Below are 20,728 nucleotides of genomic sequence, written 5' to 3'. Positions count from 1 at the left end.
ACATCTGGCCAACACTGGATTTAAAACGTTCAAGGTGCTTGCTCTCTCTAAGCAGATCGCATATAAGCTCGATAATAGGTGTCATAACCGGACACTGTCTAATAGGAAAGCACGCCATGAGACTAGGCGTATTCTCAAATGACTTTTGCAGAAGCTGTATGGACGAGGAAGAGGAAGAAACGGTTCTTCATCTTCTCTGCACATGCCCTGCTTTAGCTCGAAAACGCAAGAATTACCTAGGAGAATTCTTCTTTAACGATCTAAACGATCTAAATCATATCGGGATAATCAGCCTCTCACGTTTCGTAAGAGACTCTAACTGGTTCCATTGAGCTTAGGAGGAAGCCTCAAGATTCATGTGGTATCACAATGGGCCATTAAACTGGCCTAAGTGTGTCCGTTCCTTCTTGGACAGCCACTATAACCTAACCCTAACCTAAATATCTTACGAACTAAAAACGCTAAAGACTTGAATTGAATTTTATATAATATATTGTAACGTGATATCAAAGAAGTATATTTTTGAAAAAAAAATCCATTTAACGGTTTTTTTTATAAATCAAAAAAACTGAAAAAAAATTGTCACCTCCAAAATTTTACGACTTAAATATGATTTCATCTCCAAAATAATTTTTTGCAACGAAAAATAATATTTTCGACATCTGATGAAATTTTAAGAAAAATCGAATTGACAGTTTTTTTTTTAATAAAAAATAAAAATCTAAAAAAAAAACATTACTCAAAGTTGGTAAAAATTGAATATCGATTCAAATATCTTTTTAAAAACTTGAAATTAAGGCTTCAAACTTATATTTTATTATAAGAAATATTGTTTTTAACATTCTGAAAAATGTTGAAAAAAATCGAAATAAAAAAAAAGTAATAAAAGTCGGTAAAAATTGATTTTCAACTCAAATACCTTTTCAAAACTTGGAGATATTGGCTTTAATTTAATTTTATCTTTCAAAAAATATTGTTGTTAATATTCAGTAAAATTTTGTAAGAAATATTGTTTTCAACATTTGATAACATTTTGAAAAAAAAATCGAATTGACAGTTTTTTTACAAAAAATAAAACTCTAAAAAAAAAACAATACTAAAACTTAGTAAAAATTTACTTTCGAATCAAATAGCTTTTCAAAAATTAAAAATATTGGCTTCAAACTTATTTTATTTCACAGAAAGCATTGTTTTCGATATTCAGTAATTTTTATATAAAAATCCAACAGTCCGTTTTTTCATAAAAAATAAAATCTACAAAAAATAGTACGCAAATTTGGTAAAAATTGATACTAGTACATAAAAACTATCTTTTAAGCAAGACAAATCGACAGACCGGATATGAAGTTATCAGTGTGGGTCGCATCCCAGCCTCTTTTTTCGCGTTAAAATCATGTTCTCTCTAAAAATCTTTTGTATAAATTCAAGGAATGTTGAAAAATGTCCGAAATTTCAATTCGACAAATCGTGTACCTGATTACAATAATTCATATATGAACTTGAAAATGTATTCAGTATTTAGGTCTTTTAACCCTACTAGAACCAATTTGTTTAAGATTCCGTTCTGACCATTTTGTGTTGCCTTTTAGATTTCTATCTTATAAAGATTCTAACGGTTCTGAAGAAAACTAATTCGTGTAATTTACAAATGATTTAACATAGGAACACCACTTGCTACATTCAAATATCTTCTCAAGCCATATGCTCTAGAAACAACAAATGCTAAATGGTCACAAAGTACCACCTGCCTAGCAACCAAAGCATATATGACCAAGTATTAACTTAAAACGGTCAAAAAGCTTGATATCACTGAGCAGACAAAGTATGAGCTCTACAATTGAAGTAATAACAGGACACTGCCTCATAGGAAGACATGCTCTGAGGCTAGGGGTCTACACAAATGGCTTCTGTAGAAGCTACATGAACTAGGAGGAAGAGGAAACGGTCCAACACCTTCTATGTACATGTCCAGCACTCTCTATTAGAAGGAATAACTTTCTCGGTAATCCCTTCTTCGATAACACCAGTGAACTGGCAACGATTGACACAAAACTTCTCTCTAACTTTATTAAAAGTACAAAATGGTTTGGTTAAGTTCATTACTCTACCATAAGTAACCTCATTAGTGGTATCACAATGGACCCTTGAGGTCTACGTGCGTCAATGACATCTGGACAGCCACTCCAACCTAACCTAACCTACAAAATTATTGCAACCAAGCTTCAATTTGAATTTGATGTTTACCCATTCAAAACTCTAACCAGGTTCGAATATGCGTAAGGTTATTTGACATGATCATTTGGTCAATTTCTAAAGTTTCTATAAAAATCGATTGAAGTGTCAATTTTTTATAAAATACATTTGTTATCTGGTTTCTACAGTAGCAAATATTTAACAAAACCTGATTCAATCGTTTTGCAGAATTGTTAAAGATGACGTTCTCTTTTAGACCTTTTTAATTACTAAAATAAGCGTAAATTAAAATGATAAAAGATTTAAGCTATAATGTTATTGACTTTTGTTATTAATTTATATGTATTCAAATACTTAAAACAAAAACTTACAAATTGTGAAGATCATATACTGGATTTTGTTTTTGTATCTAGTTATGAATATGTGTGTATCAAGCCTTGGCATCTCGTTTAAACCATACAATTTTTGGATGTGGAACATTTTGTGGACCCAAGCCAAACCTTACTACAAACTTATTTTTACAAGTGTGCTTAAGTTTCACAAAACTATATTGTTAAAAATTATAAAAGTAAACAACTTAGGTAAAATACAAAAATTAAACTAAAAACCAGTATCTGTAAAAATGAAGTAATTAAGTTGGGAATAAAAAATAAAAAAATAGGTTGTATTATTTTTCAATTTTTAAAATATATATTCAAAAACAAAATAATTTTATTTATAAAACTAAATTTTTTTGAAACTACAATAGATTCGTGCTTAAATTTAAGAGAAATTAAAATTATATTAGTTGAATACAATTTATAAAGAAATTTTTAAAAAAGAAAATAAAAAAATTAAATAATAAAATTAAAAAAATATTCGAATTCAAATTCAAACTGAACCAATAAATATATTATTTTTTTAAATAATGATGTGATTTCGTCCTTTTTTTTAAGAATATGATTTCGGCGTTATGTATATTTATAGATTTTTTTTGTTACTAATATCTTATGCTATGGCAGCTTTGATAGACTGATCAAATATATAAACAAGAAAAATGATTTTATATGGAATTTATGATAAGGAAAAAAGATATCATAGTAAAAGATTTTTGCAAAGAATTTAGAAAATAAAAAGCTAAGATATATTTTTATAGTGCATGTGCGACTGACGACCGACGGCGACGAAGATGAATTCAAAGAAGTGAATTTATGATTCATAAGAAGCTGATTTAGAAGGTTTGTATAGAGGTTTTGTTTTTGAGTTTAATAAATTCTTATATTAAATTGATTTTTTTTAAAGCGCAATGTAAAAATACATGCATTCCTTTTTTGTGAGTTATATACACAAAATTGTTATTTTAATTTTGAATAAAATTGCACACAAAAAGCAAAACCTTATACTAGCATTTAGTCGCACATTTTAAGGTAAGCAAAGATTATAATAGATATATGTTGTGTTTTTTAAAAAAAGCTTTCCAGGAAAAATTATTAAAAAAAGAAGAATTAATGGGAAAATTAGGGATTAACTCCTGAATATTATAATATTTGAATTCTTTGAAAGATTACAACTGATTTGGAATGTATACGACTAGAATATAAATTATTATTATTTTATATTTGCTCCTTTGGGATCAATATACCGTTTTTTCTTTTTAAATCTACCTTTCTACATATCTAGCTAATGTCTATGGCTTAGAAATAATAATGTAATGGAGATATTATGAGAAAGACTTTTTGAAAGAGTACGTTTTTTGAACGTTTGTGGGTAATAAGCCAAAACAATCCAAAAAGCTTAATTCTTTGTTGAAGAAATTCAAACAATTAGATATTTTTTGATTCAAACGAAGATGTTAAGTAAAATTTAAGAAATTTCTATTTCTCAATTATCTCCAAAAATTATCTAAAACTATTCTAACTAAGTTTTACTTAAGAAATTTAAACAGACTTGTCTTAAAATAAACAAAAACAAAAAGAGACTATTCTCAAGCGTTGTTGTTAAAAGCTAGAAAAAAATCTCAGGAGCTTAATGTTGTTGCAACATCATCTTCACTTAAACTTCTTACTGTCGTCGTAATAGTTGCTACTGACTTATGTCTATTATTATGCCTAGCTTGCTTACTTTTTCGCCTAGAGTTCTTTTTTCTTTTAACTACCCGCGTTTCGGAACTAAAACTTGTTTCGGTTTGAATTTTTGTTTCTATAGAATTAGTATTACTACCAATATTTAAACTTCTACCAATACCACCACTTGAGCTAGTCTGTAGAACCTCAGTGGAAGGGCCACTTTTGGGTGCTTCTACAATTAATTCTTGTCTATTAGATGGCGCTGAATTTGAATCAGGCTTTATAACTTTACTCAAAATAACCTTATCTAAATTTGCAATCGATATTACCAGTGGTGATTCATTGGATTCCGGTCTTAGGAGGGGTACAATCGGTCGGGAATATTCACGGGATTGGAGAGTTGTTGTTTCTATAGCTTCCACTGGTTGTAGGATTGTAGTTGGAGATTCTGTTGTTGTTGTGGTTGTAGTCGTAGTTGTTGTTGTTGTCGTGGTCGCGGTCGTTGTTGTGGTTTTAAGCGGAGTTGTTGTTTCGACGGTTGAATAAATTGGAGTAGGAGTTGGAGTTGGTGTGGTCGTGGTTAAGGGCGTTGTAGTGTAAGGAGTAGTTGAAACATATACTGGTCTTTCGTTTCGCGGAGTAGTTGGAATTTCACCAAGTGAGTAGGCATACACAAGGCCATTGATTTCATTGCGTGTATCACTTATTTTCTTAGCTTGACGAGTACTATCGAAAAGCCCTTCTAGAGATATTGTAGAAGCTTCAACAACATCAGAAATTACCTCAGGAATAGTAATGGCCTTTGATTTTCTAATATCAACCGAAACAGATGAAGCAGTCTCAACTAATATATTCGAGAAATCTGTATCAGGAATTGTGTTCCTGACTGGAGCTGAAGTGGATCCTGGCTCATATTCGATTCGGGTGTTCTCAAGACTATCGGGCTCAACTTCAGGAATTGTGTTTCTCACAAAAACAGACGATTCTGTAGCTGTGTAGTCAGCAACGGTACTTTGACCATCAACCGAAACTTGACTTCCATCGACCAAGTGAACATGTTTGACACGACTAATCTCACCAATTGATTCCAATTTAGGCAAACCCTCCGATCTAAGTTCAGTGGATTCAACTGTCTTCAATTCATCATCGTTTGACTTTCGTCGTTTCTTATCTTCTTTTGAATTGATCTCAGTAACACGACTTATTGTGACAATCTTCTTCTTTGGACTGTACAAAATAAGGTGACCCTCATTAGGTGATGTTTGCTGATTCTTCTCAGTAGTGGTGGTTACCTGTAAATCATCCTGTGAATTTATTAAATTATTATCTTCATCTTCTTCAAATATAGTAGTTGTGTCTGGGAAAGGGGTGTCTGTGGTATCGAAACTCGATTGTGATTGGTTTTGGGCTATTTTTGGTTTGATCAATGTGTGTTTCTTGCTGTTAACCTCAAATATTTTTTTATTACGTGCATTCAGAGCATCGATGTTAAGATCATCTAGTAGAGGATTGCTCTGATTTTGTGGTATTGTTTCTGTGGAACTGGCCGAGTACTTACGCTCGTAGCTGCGTGTGTTTGTCGAAACAAATACTGATGGTGGTGTTATTTCTTGCGGTAGTGTAGGTTTATCAGAGTCAATTAGGTTTGGTGGAAGGGTTATTAGTGTTGGACGGTTTATTACGCGAGTCTTATTAGCTGGTTTAGCAAAACGACTTGAAGAAGCTGGTGCTGCTGGTCGTAGACCATTGACAGGGCTGTTTGCTGGCCGATTAAAGGCTGGACGATTTGATGGACGTCTTGAGGGTTGGTTTGATGGACGATTGATTATTGCTGGAGGAATTGGATTGCCTTCTTCATTATCAGGTATAGCTTCTTCCTCAAATTCTTCTTCATCATACTCATCAGTTTCTTCGTTAGCAACATCTTCATTTACAATGGGGTTTGGATTTAAGTAACCATCTTGTTGGACCACTGGAATTTGTTCTTCTTCTGCGTCGTTTTCTTCATTGTAATCGACCTCTTCTTCGTTGTATTCTTCGTCAACTTCTTCGACTGGTCTCTTGGTACTAGTCCGTGGAGGGAAATTGACTCTGTTACGATTTTGGAAACTTGTTTTTGGACGTGTTGAAGTTCTTTGAGAGAAACTAAGTGGCGGTTTTGAGTCAGCTGAAATGGCCTTGAAATTTCTGTTAAATTTCCTTACATACGTTTTTGGCGTTGATGCAACATTCGATTCAGTGGATGTAATGGAATTTACTGATGGCTTAGTTGGTCTGTAAGGTTTGCGACTAATCAGAGTTCTTCGAGGACTGGGCTTTTCAGTTGTGGTTGAAGTTGTAGATGCGATGGTGGTTTCTGGTTCATCGGTTTCTGAAAAATCAAATATAGTAGTTGCTTCGAATGTTGTTGTTTCTGTATCATCAATTGTTGTTTCGGTATCTGACTCTTCAATTTCTGGAGCTTTCGTCGTTGATGTGGTGGTTGTCGTTGTGGGTTCTTCTTTGTTAAGTCTTTCTATAAGTTCGGCGATATTGAGAGGTTTTCCGGTTTTAACGAATGGAGTTTCTTCTTCAGTTTTGTTTGCGACAGGTCTCAACCTTCTGATGACCTTTCTGAAACGTTTTGTCGCTGGTGTTGTTGTGACTATTGTAGGTGTACTATTTGTGGTATCTAAATCAATGCCTACACTACGGTTATCTACAGACTCTATACTACTACTTGTGGTGGTATTAGTAGAGTTATCTAAACTAAGATTATTATTAACATTTATTGGTCGTTTATATTTTAATACTCTAAGACGACGTCTTTGAACTGCTTCAGTAGATGATACAACAGCTGCTGTATCTTCATCTACTATCGATCCAGATTCATCTGATGTCAAACCCAAATTTGATGGTGATGTGGAAGTAATATCATCATCATCATCTTCACTTAATGATGAACTTGTTGTTGATGATGATGTTGGTGTTATGGGTCGTCTTCTACGTCCATCTATACGGTTGTATTGTACTCTCTGAAAACGTCGATTAAAATTAGGTGTGTTCGTGCTAAGATTTGAATTAGTTTCTAAAATGGAGTCATCACTGTCTGAATCTTGTTCCTGACCTAGCTCTATAACTTCATCATCACTATCAACATTAATTGGGGTTAGTGACAGATTTGGGTTAGTATCAGTGCGTTCTAAAATGGAATCTACATTGGAGTTAGTATTTAATGATTGTTTAGTAAAATCATTATTAGTAATTTTAGTGGTAGGATTAAATGGTTTTCGCTTGGCAAGTGTTTGTTTTAGACGATTGTTTATAACACCATTGTCAGTATCAGTCCTGGACTGAGAATTTTTGACTTTTTTACGTAGTTCAAGGAGGGATAGTTTTGGCTTTGGTGCTTGAGTGGGTCTTAATCTAGTTCGAGAAAGAAGGCCAACAACTGACTTAGGGGTTGAACTTTCTATATTTTCTTTTATTTCTTCAGTTTTGTCTTCTTGGTTATTCAGAAAGGTTTCTGTTTTGGAAGTCGTTAATGTACTAGTGTCAGAAGAATTTGACAACTCGGTTATTAATGACGAATTTTTGTTATCTCTGTCTGTGTGAGTAAGTTCTTGAGAAGAACTAACTGTTGATGTATTATTTTCTTGTTGTTCAATTGAAACATCATCAACTGGAATCAAAATTGTTGTTTGTTCTTCTTCAAGTTGATTTTCGGTATTTGATTCGGTACTTGTTTCTTCTAACAAAGATGTTTCGCTACCGGAATCTTCTTTTAAAAGAATGCTGGTTGCTGTTGTTGTTTCTTCTGTTAATGACTGCTGAATTGATGAGTCAGTTTCTGGGTTTAAACTTTCAGCTGATTGTTTTTCTTTTGCTTCATTTAGAGAAGTTGTCTCCTCAGAAATTGGTTGATTTTGTTGCTTAGTAGAAGAACTAGGTAAAACCGTTGAACTTTGATCTAAGTTCTCACTTGTTTCAGTGTTTATTTCGTCATCGATTTTTTGAAGTTTAGGTTGTCTAAGACGTGTGCTTACTATTCCATCATTAACGAGCTTAAATTGAGCATCTTTGACTTTATTACGCAGTTCATTGAGGGAAAGTTTCGAAGCTTGAGTTGGTCTGACGCGAGTACGATTAAGAAGGCCAACAATGCTTTTAGGCGTTTCTTGCTCTTCTTCTTCATTATTAGTTTCTTCGTATTCTTTGTCATTTGCTGCAATTGCTTCATCTGTCTTTGTTTGTGAAGAGCTAGAATTCAAAGTTCTTTCCTGACTTTTGATCTTTGAAGAATTGTCTGTAGTTGTTTCTTCTACGAAATTAATTTCATTTGAGGAATCAAGTTTTTCAACACTATCAATATCCTCACCTTTTGTTGGTTTAATAAGACGAGTGCTTACAATCCCATCAGAAGCGGGCTTGAATTGGTTGATTTTGACTTTGTTACGTAGTTCATTGAGTGAAAGTTTAGGCTTTGTGGCTTGAGTTGGCCCAGGACTAATTTTGTTTTTATGTTCTTTATCAACATCTTCAATTGTTTTTTCAGTTATTGAAATATTTTCTTCAGTACTTGAGATATTCAAAGAATTTTCATCTCGTGACAATTCTTGGGTTGCAATGGAGGTTTTGCTTGTATCATCTTCGACTGAAGGAAAAGGTGGTGATTCAGAAGAATTGTCTGCGAGATTTCTTTCATTGGAAGATTCTTCACCCGTAATATTCAAAATGTCTGCAGATTGTTTCTCTGCTTCATCAATTGAGGAATCTTGATTTGTGCTTTGAACGGTCTTGGTATCTTCTTGGATTGAAGAAGAAGCATCCGCTGAGGGTGTTGTTGTCTGAATGGGCTTGAATCGAGTACTTATGATTCCATCAGTATCGGGCTTTAACGGAGCAATTTTGACTTTTTTACGTAGATCATTAAGTGAAAGCCTTGGTTTTGGGGCTTGTGTAGGTGGAACAGGTAGATCCTTGCTATCAGTTGTTTCTGTCAAAACATCAAGAGATTTACCATTTCTCAATCCCGATATAATAGAATCATTATTATCATTTTCTTCCTTATTCGTAGAAGACTCATTTGAAGTAGAACTCAATTGTTCTGTATCTGGCTGTACAGTAATAGTGGTTTCAGTAAGTTGTATATTCGTAGTATTTGAAAATTGACTTTCTGTTTCACGGTCTGGAATAGGAACTGAAGTAGACAATTCTTTTTGTTGTTGAGCATTTGTGAAACTATGAACACTTGTATTTGGTATAACTGTTGAATCTTGTTCAGAATCTTCAACTTCCGAAGCAGGAACAACAGTGGATTCTTCAACTTCCGTAGTAGGAACAACAGTGGATTCAGTAACTATTTCTGTATTTCTATGACTATTTTCGTTTACAGTATTTGTTGTAGTTTCATCTGTTGCTTCAATATTTTTAGATTGATCTTCGATATCAGATTCATTTGTAATATTATTTAGTAACGATCGAGCTTGCTTTTGTTGTTGAGCATTTGTAAAACGAATAGTTGGCAACGTAACTTCATCAACAATTTTATCGTCAATTGAATCTTCTTCTTTTTCCTCTTCAGCAATAGTTGTTGTTCTGAAACGATTTAAACTTGCATAACTTCGAAGAGTTGTTGAAGCTGATTTGTCATCTTCTTGAGATGATGAATCCACTAGTTCTTCATCAATCTTCTCAGCTTCTGTAGTTGATTGTCTGTTAATAGTTGAATATGAACGACGGGTAGTTGTAGTTTCTTCTTTTTCGGCTATATTTTTAGAAGAGTATAAAGTTAAGCTTTCAGAACCTATTTCTGGAGCTTTTGTTGCTCCGATCCTATTAATACTTGCATATGGTCGGCGAGTTGATGAACTTGGGAGACTAGAATTTTCATTCTCTTCTGATTCAGTGTCTTCCTTATCAATATAATCTTCATCTTCCTCGTTTGTTGATTTTATTGGATTAATTGTTGTTGAAGTTAATCGATTAATGTTAGAATATGGCCGACTTAGCTTTCCAGTTGAATCATCTTTAGATTCGACATCAATTTCTGATTGCTCTGTTGTAGTTTTAGAACGATTCAAGGCAGAATATATACGTTTAGTTGTGGCAACTTTGCTTACATCTTCCTCATCAGATAAATCTTCTTCATTGAATTCAGGTGGTTCTACAGTTGTTGTAGTCCCAGTTCGTTTCAAACTTATATATGGTTTACGAGAAGTTGGAATATTTTCTTCGAGTTTTTCAGAGTCATCATCGATTTGTTGGTCTTCACTTTCATCTTCTGTGAAAGAAATTAATTCAGGCTCTTCTGAAGTTGCTGTAGTCTTGCTGCGGTTAATATATGAATATGTTCGAAGTGTAGTAGTATCTGTGTCTATGTTCAGGATATCTTCAATTTTGTCAAAAGGTTGTAAAGTTGAAGCCTTTTCTGTGGCGCTAGGTGTTTCTTCCAAGTCTGATCCGAAATTGTTTGTTGTTTCTTCGTGTAAAGTACTTTCTTCAACTGCTTCAGTTGTTGAAGAAAATTTAATTTCAGTAGGCAAAGTAATGTCTTCAATGCTTGATTTTATCTCAATTTCCTTAGCATTAGTTGCATTCTCCTCGTTTATAGTCGAAGTATTTTCTTCCTCATCTTCATTTCCAACTGCCGAACTTGTGGTTGTCCATGTTGGTGTTGTTGTTCTTAAACGACTTAACTTATTATATGTTTTTCGAGTTGTAGGTGATTCGATGATTGATTCGGTAGATGCTGTCAAACTTAGTGTTTTAGTTTTATAACGATGTAATCTTTTATTTGTTATTGCTTCAGTTACACTTTTTGTTGGTAAGGTTAATCTGATATAACTACGACGAGTAGTTGTTTCTTCAATATCAATGTTTTCTTCATCAGTCTTAGGCTTTTTTGTACTATAACGATTTGGTCTAAGACGATTTCCAAAAGTTCTTCGTGTAGTAGATGCAATATCATCATTGTTTATTTCAGTAGTTGAAGACGCTCGTTGTCGTGGGCGAAATGAGAAAGCCCGTTGAGCAGAAATATCACTACGAAGTGAATCAGCAGCTGTTTCAGGTTCTATTGTTGATGTATCTTCTTCATAATAAAGAGGAATTTTTGAAGATTCATCATCTTCGTTGTCATTACTTTCAATTTCAGCGCTAAAATCTGATCTGAATTCTTTAAAAGTTTTAGCAGCTCGATGAGAAATAGTTGTTTCTTCCAAAGGTCTAAGAGAATTCAATTCAAATTCCAACTGTTGATCATTTTCCATTTGTACCGGAATTATTGTACTTGATTTTTCTTCATTTGCATCAGTCAAAACTGTATCCAACTTTTTATCAATTTTCATTTTATCAACACTTGACTTATTCGTTTGATCAACTAAATTATTTAATTTATTACGAATTGTTGATATATCTGCATCTAAGTCATCCAATTGTTGTAAAAATTCTTTGGTTGACTCTTCCATTCCCAAATCTGCAGTTGTATCTTCCGCACTATTATTATCTTCATCAGGAATTGATCGTTTTGTTGTGGTTTTCTTGTTAGTATTATCTTCGATTACTTCCAACTGTCCGTTCAGTGTAAGATCTGTATTATCGTCTAATGTTGTTGGTGTCATAATATTATTATTTTTTGAGTCCTTGTATGAACTTGTAGAAGTAGACATCACAGTTGAGATATCTTCCAAATGTGATTCTTCCAATGATATTCCTTCCAGTGATGTTCCTGTACTCATTGAATTAACTTCCGTGGCCAATTTCAAATTCTCATCTTTTATTTCATCTTGTGTAGTTTGTGAAATATCTCCAATAGATGAAGATCTGATAGCCCCCAGATCCTCCTTTGTCCTGGGGGCTAACTCAAAAAACTGATTGGATTCGTTGTTGATTCCTGCAGGAAATTTATTTTCATTTTCAACTTGCTTTGAAGACAGAGTTTTTTCCACAACAAGAGGACTTCCCTTTCCTTCCTCAATGATTTCTTCATTTTTTAGATCTTTTGAAGGATTATTTATTTTTCCCAAGTATATAATAGGGGAATCCGCCAAGAACTTTAAGTGCTTCATACGATCATAAATTGGCATCGGTGAATTATCAGAGTTAGAACTTTCTTCAACATTTTCTACCTTATCAGTTATTTTTGAGTCCTTGGGCTGTAAATTATTATCAGATTCTGCTTTTTCTGTGATTATATCTTCACTTGTTGTGGTTGTATCTTTTTCGCTTTCGGAACTCTCAATACTTGGAATGTACGAAGATGTTTCTTCAGTTTGTTCTGTGGTGAGATCTAACACAGGATTAGTAGAGGCTTCAATTTTTTCGGGAGTCTTTTCTGTCAATCCTGTATATGGCATAACTTTTCCACCATTCACATTTTTTCTTAAATCAAAAGTTCTTGCACCTTCTGTTGTTGTTTGCAATGTTTGTGGAGTTGTCAATATTTCAGGTTCTTCAGTCGGTGGCCTTTTTATCTTTCTTGGTGAATCGGATTTTTTCCTTAACTCAAAACGAGGTCTTTCACGTCTGGGCTTAGATGTGACTGGTTCTTCAGATTTAGTTGTACTTTCTTCAGTGCTTGTTCTTATTCTAGTTTGTCCTCTGAAAGGTATTGAAGGCTTTCGGTTTTGGAGTGGTTGTTTTAGAGAAACATTATTTGTTTCAGTTGATGTTTCTTCACCAGAGATGCTATATTTTATCTCGGATTCTGCTTCTTTAGAATCCTGAGTGAGGACAGTTTCAATATCAGGGATACTCATTGCTTCACTTATAACGGAATCAATAGTATCCTCTTCAAAATCATGAGTCTTCTTTCTTATAATTTTCTTCTTCAATACAAATTTACCCCTAAGGTTTGGAATGTTCAAAGCATTTTCTTTGACTTCATCTTTTGGTGAGCCGTCACCTGTATGCTTGATAATAATCATTCCTTTTGGTTCCTTTACGCCATTTTCTGTCGTTGTTCTAATTCTCGATTGCCAAGATGGCCTTGTTGCTTTTTCAATAATATCTTCACTTTCTAAAGCTGTCTCAGTGGTTGAACGTTGAATTGGACGACGACGTCTTACAACAATACGACGACCCTCAACTGGAATTTTTGGTTGAGAATTTTTTCGATTGAAATCTATAGCCAATAGTGAAGAAAGATCACTTAACATTGCTTTAATACTTCCACGATTGGTGATTTGAGGACGACGAGTAGTTGTTGGAGGTTCTTCATAGGTGATTTCATCATAATATTCGGAGTCTTCTTCACCATTTGTTTGGGTACTGACTTTTTTTGTTTTTAAATCAGAGTCTCCATACTTGGTTTGTGCTGATGAAAGACGTTGCTTTGGTTGAGATAAGACTTGTGCAATTGGTTTATCATAGATTCTTCTAGCTGACCCAGATTGTCTTTCACGAGTTGTAAATGATGTTTTAGCTTGAGAATTGTTATCTGTAACCTTTTCGGTAACTTCTTCAGTATTTGAAATTGTTGATTCTTCATTTTCAGCATCATTTTGAACTTTGTTTTGAGCTCTATTTAAGGTAGAACCCGAACCAAGTCTGAACCTATTTTGGAACCTATTAGCTGATGTGTTTCCTGTTACAGGTTTTGATGAAGGGCTCTTGATATTGGGCCTTTCATATCGCGTTTTTGTTCTGTTTCTATTGATCGTTTGACTTTGAGCTTCAGTACTTTTTTCGGTGGATCCACGATTTGGGTAGGATTTTATTCTATTATTGAATGTTGGACGAGTCCTTGCTGTTACAATTTCTACGGTAGAATCTGAAACTTCTGGTTTTGATGTACTGCTTCCAAATCGTATTCTTGAACGATTTCTTGCATAAGTTTGAGATGCTTCCTTTGCCGACTTAAGGGCATTGCTTGCTTCTAGATCAGAAATTGCTTTATCAGACCTCTCTTGCTGAGATTCTGAAATTGTGGCTTCAGTAACAAGGACACTAGAACCATTCAATTCAGATGTTTGTGTAAGTTCGGGGGTGTTTGTAGGTGTGTTTACAAGTTCCTTTGTTTCAGTTTCTTCATCAATGTCTGCTTGAAGACTTTCATCATCAATTGCTACATTTTCCGATTTCAAGTTAACGTTTTTCGCAGAAGTGACCTTTTGCTTAAGAATATTTGAAGAATCAGAAGCTTTAGAGGTTCCAGATACAACTGTTTCTGATTTTAATGAATTAGGAGTACTGGCAACAATTGTTTCCTCAATTTCTTCATCAATATCAGCTTGAAGATTTTGATCATCAATTAATGTTTCTTCTGATTTGAAAGAAAGTGTTGAGCTGCTACTTGGTGTATTAGTTTTGGACTTATTAATTTCTTGCGAACTAATTTTCGTGTTATCACTATCAACATTTGATAATTGTCCAGATTCAGTTGTCTTAGAATTTATTGAATTTAGAGTATTGACATCTTCGTTGACCTTAATTTTATTTTCAACTTGAATATTTTGATTGTCAAGTTTTACATCTTCTGTTTTTAAATTAAGATTTTCACTAGTTGTGCCACTATTCACTGTTTTTATGTTGAAATTATTGATTTCCTCAGAGCGAGTGTTTGTTTTCGAAATTTTAGGTTTATCAACTTTTCCAGATTCAATTGTCTGATAAACCAAAGAATTTGGAGAATTGGTGGTAGTTGTTTGAATAGGAACTATTTCATCAATCTCCAATTCACTGCCAATGTTAGCTTCAAGAGTTTGATCAATAATTTTGACATCTTCAGGCTTACTTGTTTGAGTTTCTACCTTACTTCCACGATTGTTAGTATGTTTTCTACGGAATTCCGAACTATCTACAACTTTGTGACTACCTTCCAAAGTTGATTCAATTGATAAAGCATTTGGAGCTTCTGTGGTAATAGAAGATAGAAGTTCTTCATAAATACTATCGGCGTCTAGGACTGCTTCAAGAGTTTGATCAAGAACCACAATATCTTCGGGCTTTATATTTGTACTTTGTAAAGTGACTTTATCGTTAGTTTCTTCTTCAATGTCAGCTTGAAGATTTTGGTCATCAATCAATGTTTCCTCGGATTTAAAAGAAAGAGTTGAACTACTACTTTTCTTAGTAGTTTTGGAATTATGTACTTCTTTTGAAGTCTTTGCCTTATCACTGTCAGCACTAGCCAAGTTCCCAACTGTCTGGGAATTCAATGAATCTTTTTTTCTTTTGTTATTTTCAATTTCTTCGACCTTAGACTGAGTTTTAATATCCCAATCATCTTGGAAAGAATGTTTTTTTAAATTTTCAACAACTCGGTTAGGAATACCATCCACAAGACTTATGTCAATTTTTCCTTCAAACATAACTGGATTTTCACTTTCGGTTTGTTCAAGCGCATCCGACTTTGTCAAAGTTTCTTCTACAAACTCTTTGATCTTCAGGACATCAGTATTGTCAAATTGTTCTGATTCCTCAGAAGTTTCTCTTGTATGAATTTTTGTATGAGAATAATCATTACTTTCATTTTCACTTGTAAGCCCAATTACTTTTTTGTTTTGTGGTAATGCCTTATCAACAATAACCTTAACGTAATATGTCATTCGAGAATTAGATTCTGGTGAAGAGCTCAAAATTTCATAATCAATTTTCGAATTGTGATTTCTTTCAATATATCCAGAAGAACTGTCTCCTTCTATTAATCTACTCCGAGGAATTTTCATTATATGTGTTATAACTTTATCAAGAGCTTCTTGTGCTGAGGTTGGATTCATATTTCCAGCTTCAGTATGGGCTATTCCTACGGTGCTCAAATTGTTAGAATTGTTTTCATTGATATTGGAAGAAGAACCTTTTCTATTGGAAGAAGAATTTATTGGTATAGTATTTCCAGCTTCTGGAACTTCTCGTTGAACTTGATCTTCAGTGGCTGAATTTTCTTTTGTTTTATGTAGAGTATTTCCTCGGTTAGAGTTTATAACCTTATTTTTAGAGTTCAAAGGTTTTTCAATAGCTTGATCGCTTTTATGAGTGACACTGCCACGTGAAGTGTACGTTTCGTTGCTACTTTCAATTCCAATCTTTTCTGTATTAGCTTCTTGTCCTTCTACCGCTTTTTCAATCACTCGAGAACCTAACCTGTTTTGATTTCTTATTTGAAGATTTTCAAATACAGTCCTGTTACCGGTTCCAGAGGAATTTAATTCTCCAATTGCTTCATTTTTTATCTCCGAATTATTTGTGTTCCTAGAATATGTTGAACTTGGCTTAAATTTCTGAGATGAGATCGTCGTAGAAATGACAGATTTACCCTCTGTTTCCGGAGTAACTTGTTTATCTTCTAATGGTTTCTCAATTAGTTGAGACCCTAACCTATTTCTATTTCTTATCTGACGGTTTTCTTCAGAATGGTTTTCAAATATGGTCCTATTAATTCTACTACCATTTTCAGATTCTTTCACTTCATCAGTTTCTTGACTCTTGGTTACCGATTGATTTGTGTTTCTAGTAAGTGTTGAACTTGGCTTGAAACGGTTTTTGTTTCTTAAGGTGTGCGAATCTTTGTCTTCTGAATTTGAATCTTCTCCAGTTTGGTGATTTTTATTCTCATTTCTTGAAAGTGTTGAGCTGGGCTTGAAATTATGTTTGTTTGTTGATGAGTTCCGCACTTCAAGTGTATCTTTGTTCAAATTTATTTTTGAAGTTGAGTTAAGGTTTGTTTGATTTTTGGTGAATTCAGATTCATTGGCTTTCAACGTTGGAGTAAAGTTTGTTCCTGTATTTTTTCTGTTTCCCTCCAAAGTAGATGTCGTTTCAATTTTAGTAGACTTTTGATTGTTCAAGGTTTGCTTTTCCCCACTATATTGACCACTCTGAGTTAAAGTTTTTTCGTTCCAACCAGTGTACTTACCGTCTTGGAATTGTGATTCACTTTGTTCGTTACCCCTGTATTTGCCATCATCATTATCCGAATAACCTTCATATGGATAATACGCTAACACATCTTCCCCACCCATGCCATAGCCTCTGCGGAAAGATCCGTCCTGTCCCTCATTTTTCTGTTCTAAACTCTTTGCCCTCCACTTACCTCGACTTGAATCCGAGAGATATTTCTCATTGATCCATTCACCTGTAATTGAATTATAACCATTTAACCCATCACCACCCTTACCACCACCATAACGTGAATCATCGCGATATTTTAAAGCAGAAATATGATTTTGCCCCCAAAGCTGATGCCAAGTCCCATCCGGCTTGTAGCTACCATCGTCGCCACTCGCACCTTGGCTACCTACTTGCCAATCATAGTAACGTGCATTGGTTTCTAATTCGGCTTTGGGCATGACTTTTCGAGGTCGGTATTTCGGATCTCGAGCATCTTTCCACGAATAAGTTCTTGTTGGAGTTGAACCTTCGTCAGAAACTTGATTCACCCCATTGACACCCTTCACCACTAAACTACCAACTACATTCGCTACATGATCTACAACAATTTTAGTGCCATCGTTTAGGTTTTGAGACCGATCTAAATTCTGCGATAAACGGCTACGACTACGGAGGTAGGACTCTTGAGTTGAACTCACCTTTTTAATGATTGCTGGCGTTGATGTTTCAGATGGAGAAGCGGTTGAAGATGACAATGAAGATGCATCATCAAGTCCGCCATTAGATTTGTTTGCCAGAGTTGGACGTGTACGACGACGAGGGAAACCAAAAGGTCTTGGACTAGATACAGTTCCTAGGAATTCGTTAGTAGAGGTACTGGTTTCTTGGGTTGTGTCAGTTGATGGGGTTGTTGATTTTGTTCTTTGTTGTTGTTGTCTTCGACTACCACCACCGTTATACTTATTGTTAAAACTGCCCCTTATGCTATTACTACTATTGAGACTAGATTGTGACTTAATACTAGAAGGCGTTGTTGTGGTTGTGGTTGATTTAGAGGTTGGGTTTGTTACCTCATTGCGGTCCGTATCGTCTGGTGTTGCAGTCGTGGTGGCTGTTGTCGAGTCAAGTTCCTGTGTATCTAGACCAGATTCTGACGTTTGGGAATTGGGAATTTTAGGGGCAATAGTAGCTTCTTCTTCGTCTTGCAACGTAGAAGATGTTTGAGTTGTTGATAGTGATAAAGCAGGAAGTATGGGAGTTGTGGTTGTGGATGATTGTAATGTGGAAGTTTCAATGGATGTAGGATTAGTAGTGGTTTGTGTGGTCGAAGTAGTTGTGGTTGTGGAAATGATTATTGGTTCAGGTGTTGTGGTATCACTAAGTAAACTTTCTGGTTGTGTTGTTGTAATTGGAGCTTGGTCTACTGTAGTTGAGGTTGTTGTTGTTGTGCGACGACCTATACTTGAGTATGATCGGGTTGTTGTAATTGCTTGTTGTTGTGTAGGTGATTGTGTTGAAATATCATTTGGTTCCAAATATTGTACCGTTACACTTAGAGGATCTTCACTTTCTGCTGATTCTTCATCAACATGTTCCTTTGACGTCGATATAGTTGTCAATGCACGTCTGGTTGGTCGTGTGCGTTCCAAAAACTTGTACCTTTAAAGAAATATTTTGTTTCAAATCGTACTTCAGATTGAAGAAAAATCAAATATTTACCTGCTTCCTGCAGCAACTGTAGTGCTCTCAATCTCAACAAGAGTGTTTTCTGTTGTGCTCCTAACACGATTACGATTCAATGGAACATAGGCTTTCTTATCCGGAACAGCTTCGTCAGCGACATCTTCAACTTCTTCGTCATTTTGAATTACTTCTGGTTTTAAAGTGGTCCCTTTTGTGCGTCTAATACTTGTGTAAGCAGGGGTCGAAGCAGAGGTTGGTCTCTTACTGCTGCTCACTGACAATGCTTCTACTTTTTCATCACCATCTTCTTCATCTTCAGAATCTCGTTGGATATTCTTTGAATTGTCATTTTCTTCTTCATCTTCATTTTCATCTTCCGAACTTGAAGCTGAAGCAGGTCTTGGCCTTTTAATGGTCACATACTTTTTCTTTTCTTTCAGGAATCCTTCGAATTCAGCTAGTTTTTCGATTCCTGCATTCTGAGGACCTGGTCGACTATTACGAACAACCGAAGAGTATTTTGAATTCTTATTGTTATCTTCTTGCTCTTCTTCAACTACTTCTTCTTCCTTTTCTTCCACAGTCTTCGGTTTGCTAGAACTTCTAAAAAGGCTTGATGAAGTGAACTTATTCCTAAAGGCACTCAAATTCGTAGGCCGATTAAGAACTTTTTCATACAGTTTCTTGCTAATGGAAGACGGAGTTGTGGTTATTCCGGTTGAAGATGAATCGTGTTTCCTCAGCATTACAGTTCCATCATCCTGTTGTAAAATGTGTTTTTCAAGTTCTTCAATACCACCAACTTTTTTAATGAGATCAATCAGTTCTTTAATAACACGTGGATCTTCTTCAGATTCAACGGCAGTATCTGCGGGTTCATCTTCATATTCCTCTTCTTCCTCCTCAGGAGCTTCTGTTGTTGTCGTTGAGTAACGAAGAAAAGAATTTCTTGAAGTAGCTGCTGTGATTCTGTAGGAAGATGTTGTCGTTCGTGGTGTGGTTGTGCTTGTTGTTGTAGTTATTGGTCTAAAATTGCAAAAAAGTGTCATTAAAATTTAGCGCTTAAGAGATTATTTCATTAAATTATTTACTTTGAAGTTGTTGTGGAAGCTTCTTTATGTTTCTTATCACAGGGAACATTTCTAGCGAAATCACATGAATCTGCTGAAGGATTAAAATACAATCCAGATGGACAAGTAAATTGATGGGCAACGATTCCCAAGTTCGAAGGACCACTATCTAAGCACCAGAAATATTTCTTGCAATCCCTTGGATGTTGGAAGAATCCTTCGTCTTCACACTTGAAGTCTAAAGAGTAAAAGTAGTTTTAAATAGATTTTTGAGGCAGAATGATTTGTTGAAACTCACCAGATCCCGGATCGGGTGTTGTTGGAGGAGCAGGAGTTGTTGTTCTACCACCAACATACAAAGATGAACTAGTAGTTGTGGATGTTGTAGTAGTTTTAGCAGGTCTTTCAGTTTGAGGACGGACACGAGCTGCTGGCTTCTTACGCGAGTTGGAAACAGATTTTTCGACAACTTCTTCAACTTTGTTACGATTAGTGGAAGCAGGACGGTTTCTGTTGCGCAGTGGCTTCTTCTTAGGAGGTGATGGTTTGGCAACTTCATTATCTCCCACACTAAAATTAAAAAGTATGTTAAAAAAAAAAGATTTCAACCTATCAAATTATCTTACCCCAGACGATCTAAATAAGCTTCTTTAGCAGCTTCAATCAATGGATATGGTTTTCCAGTGCACAATCCACGGAAATCATCGTTATCAATTGCCCAGAACATAATACCTCCCAGTCCATTCTCAACAACATACTCAGCCTTCTTACGGACAATAGCCTCATCGTCATAACCAACCCACTGGTTACCCTTGAAAGCATATGGACCCATAGCCTTGGGGTTTGGTTGGACTACAGTCCAATCAGGATCTTCTTTGATGTTTTGACAAATCTAGGATAAGACACAATTTAATAAAGATCTTAAGA

At 34.9% G+C, this 20,728-nt stretch overlaps 1 protein-coding gene across 1 annotated transcript in view; it reads right to left on the bottom strand.

The window, feature by feature from the left end:
- LOC129944870 (mucin-17) overlaps positions 1 to 20,728 on the bottom strand; it is a 121,686-nt gene that overhangs the window by 18,162 nt on the left and 82,796 nt on the right. The window contains exons 7-11 of the mRNA XM_056054532.1: positions 20,428 to 20,693; positions 20,100 to 20,371; positions 19,823 to 20,039; positions 18,768 to 19,757; positions 4,198 to 18,707 (exon numbers count right to left, since the gene is read on the bottom strand). Coding sequence (XP_055910507.1) covers positions 4,198 to 18,707; positions 18,768 to 19,757; positions 19,823 to 20,039; positions 20,100 to 20,371; positions 20,428 to 20,693 — 16,255 coding nt within the window. The remainder of the gene's footprint in view (positions 1 to 4,197; positions 18,708 to 18,767; positions 19,758 to 19,822; positions 20,040 to 20,099; positions 20,372 to 20,427; positions 20,694 to 20,728) is intronic.

The sequence above is a fragment of the Eupeodes corollae genome, chromosome 2 (genome assembly GCF_945859685.1).
Source record: "Eupeodes corollae chromosome 2, idEupCoro1.1, whole genome shotgun sequence".
Taxonomy (NCBI): domain Eukaryota; kingdom Metazoa; phylum Arthropoda; class Insecta; order Diptera; family Syrphidae; genus Eupeodes; species Eupeodes corollae.
The sequence above is the reverse complement of the archived record's forward strand: the minus strand, read 5'-3'. Positions and strand labels throughout refer to the sequence as shown.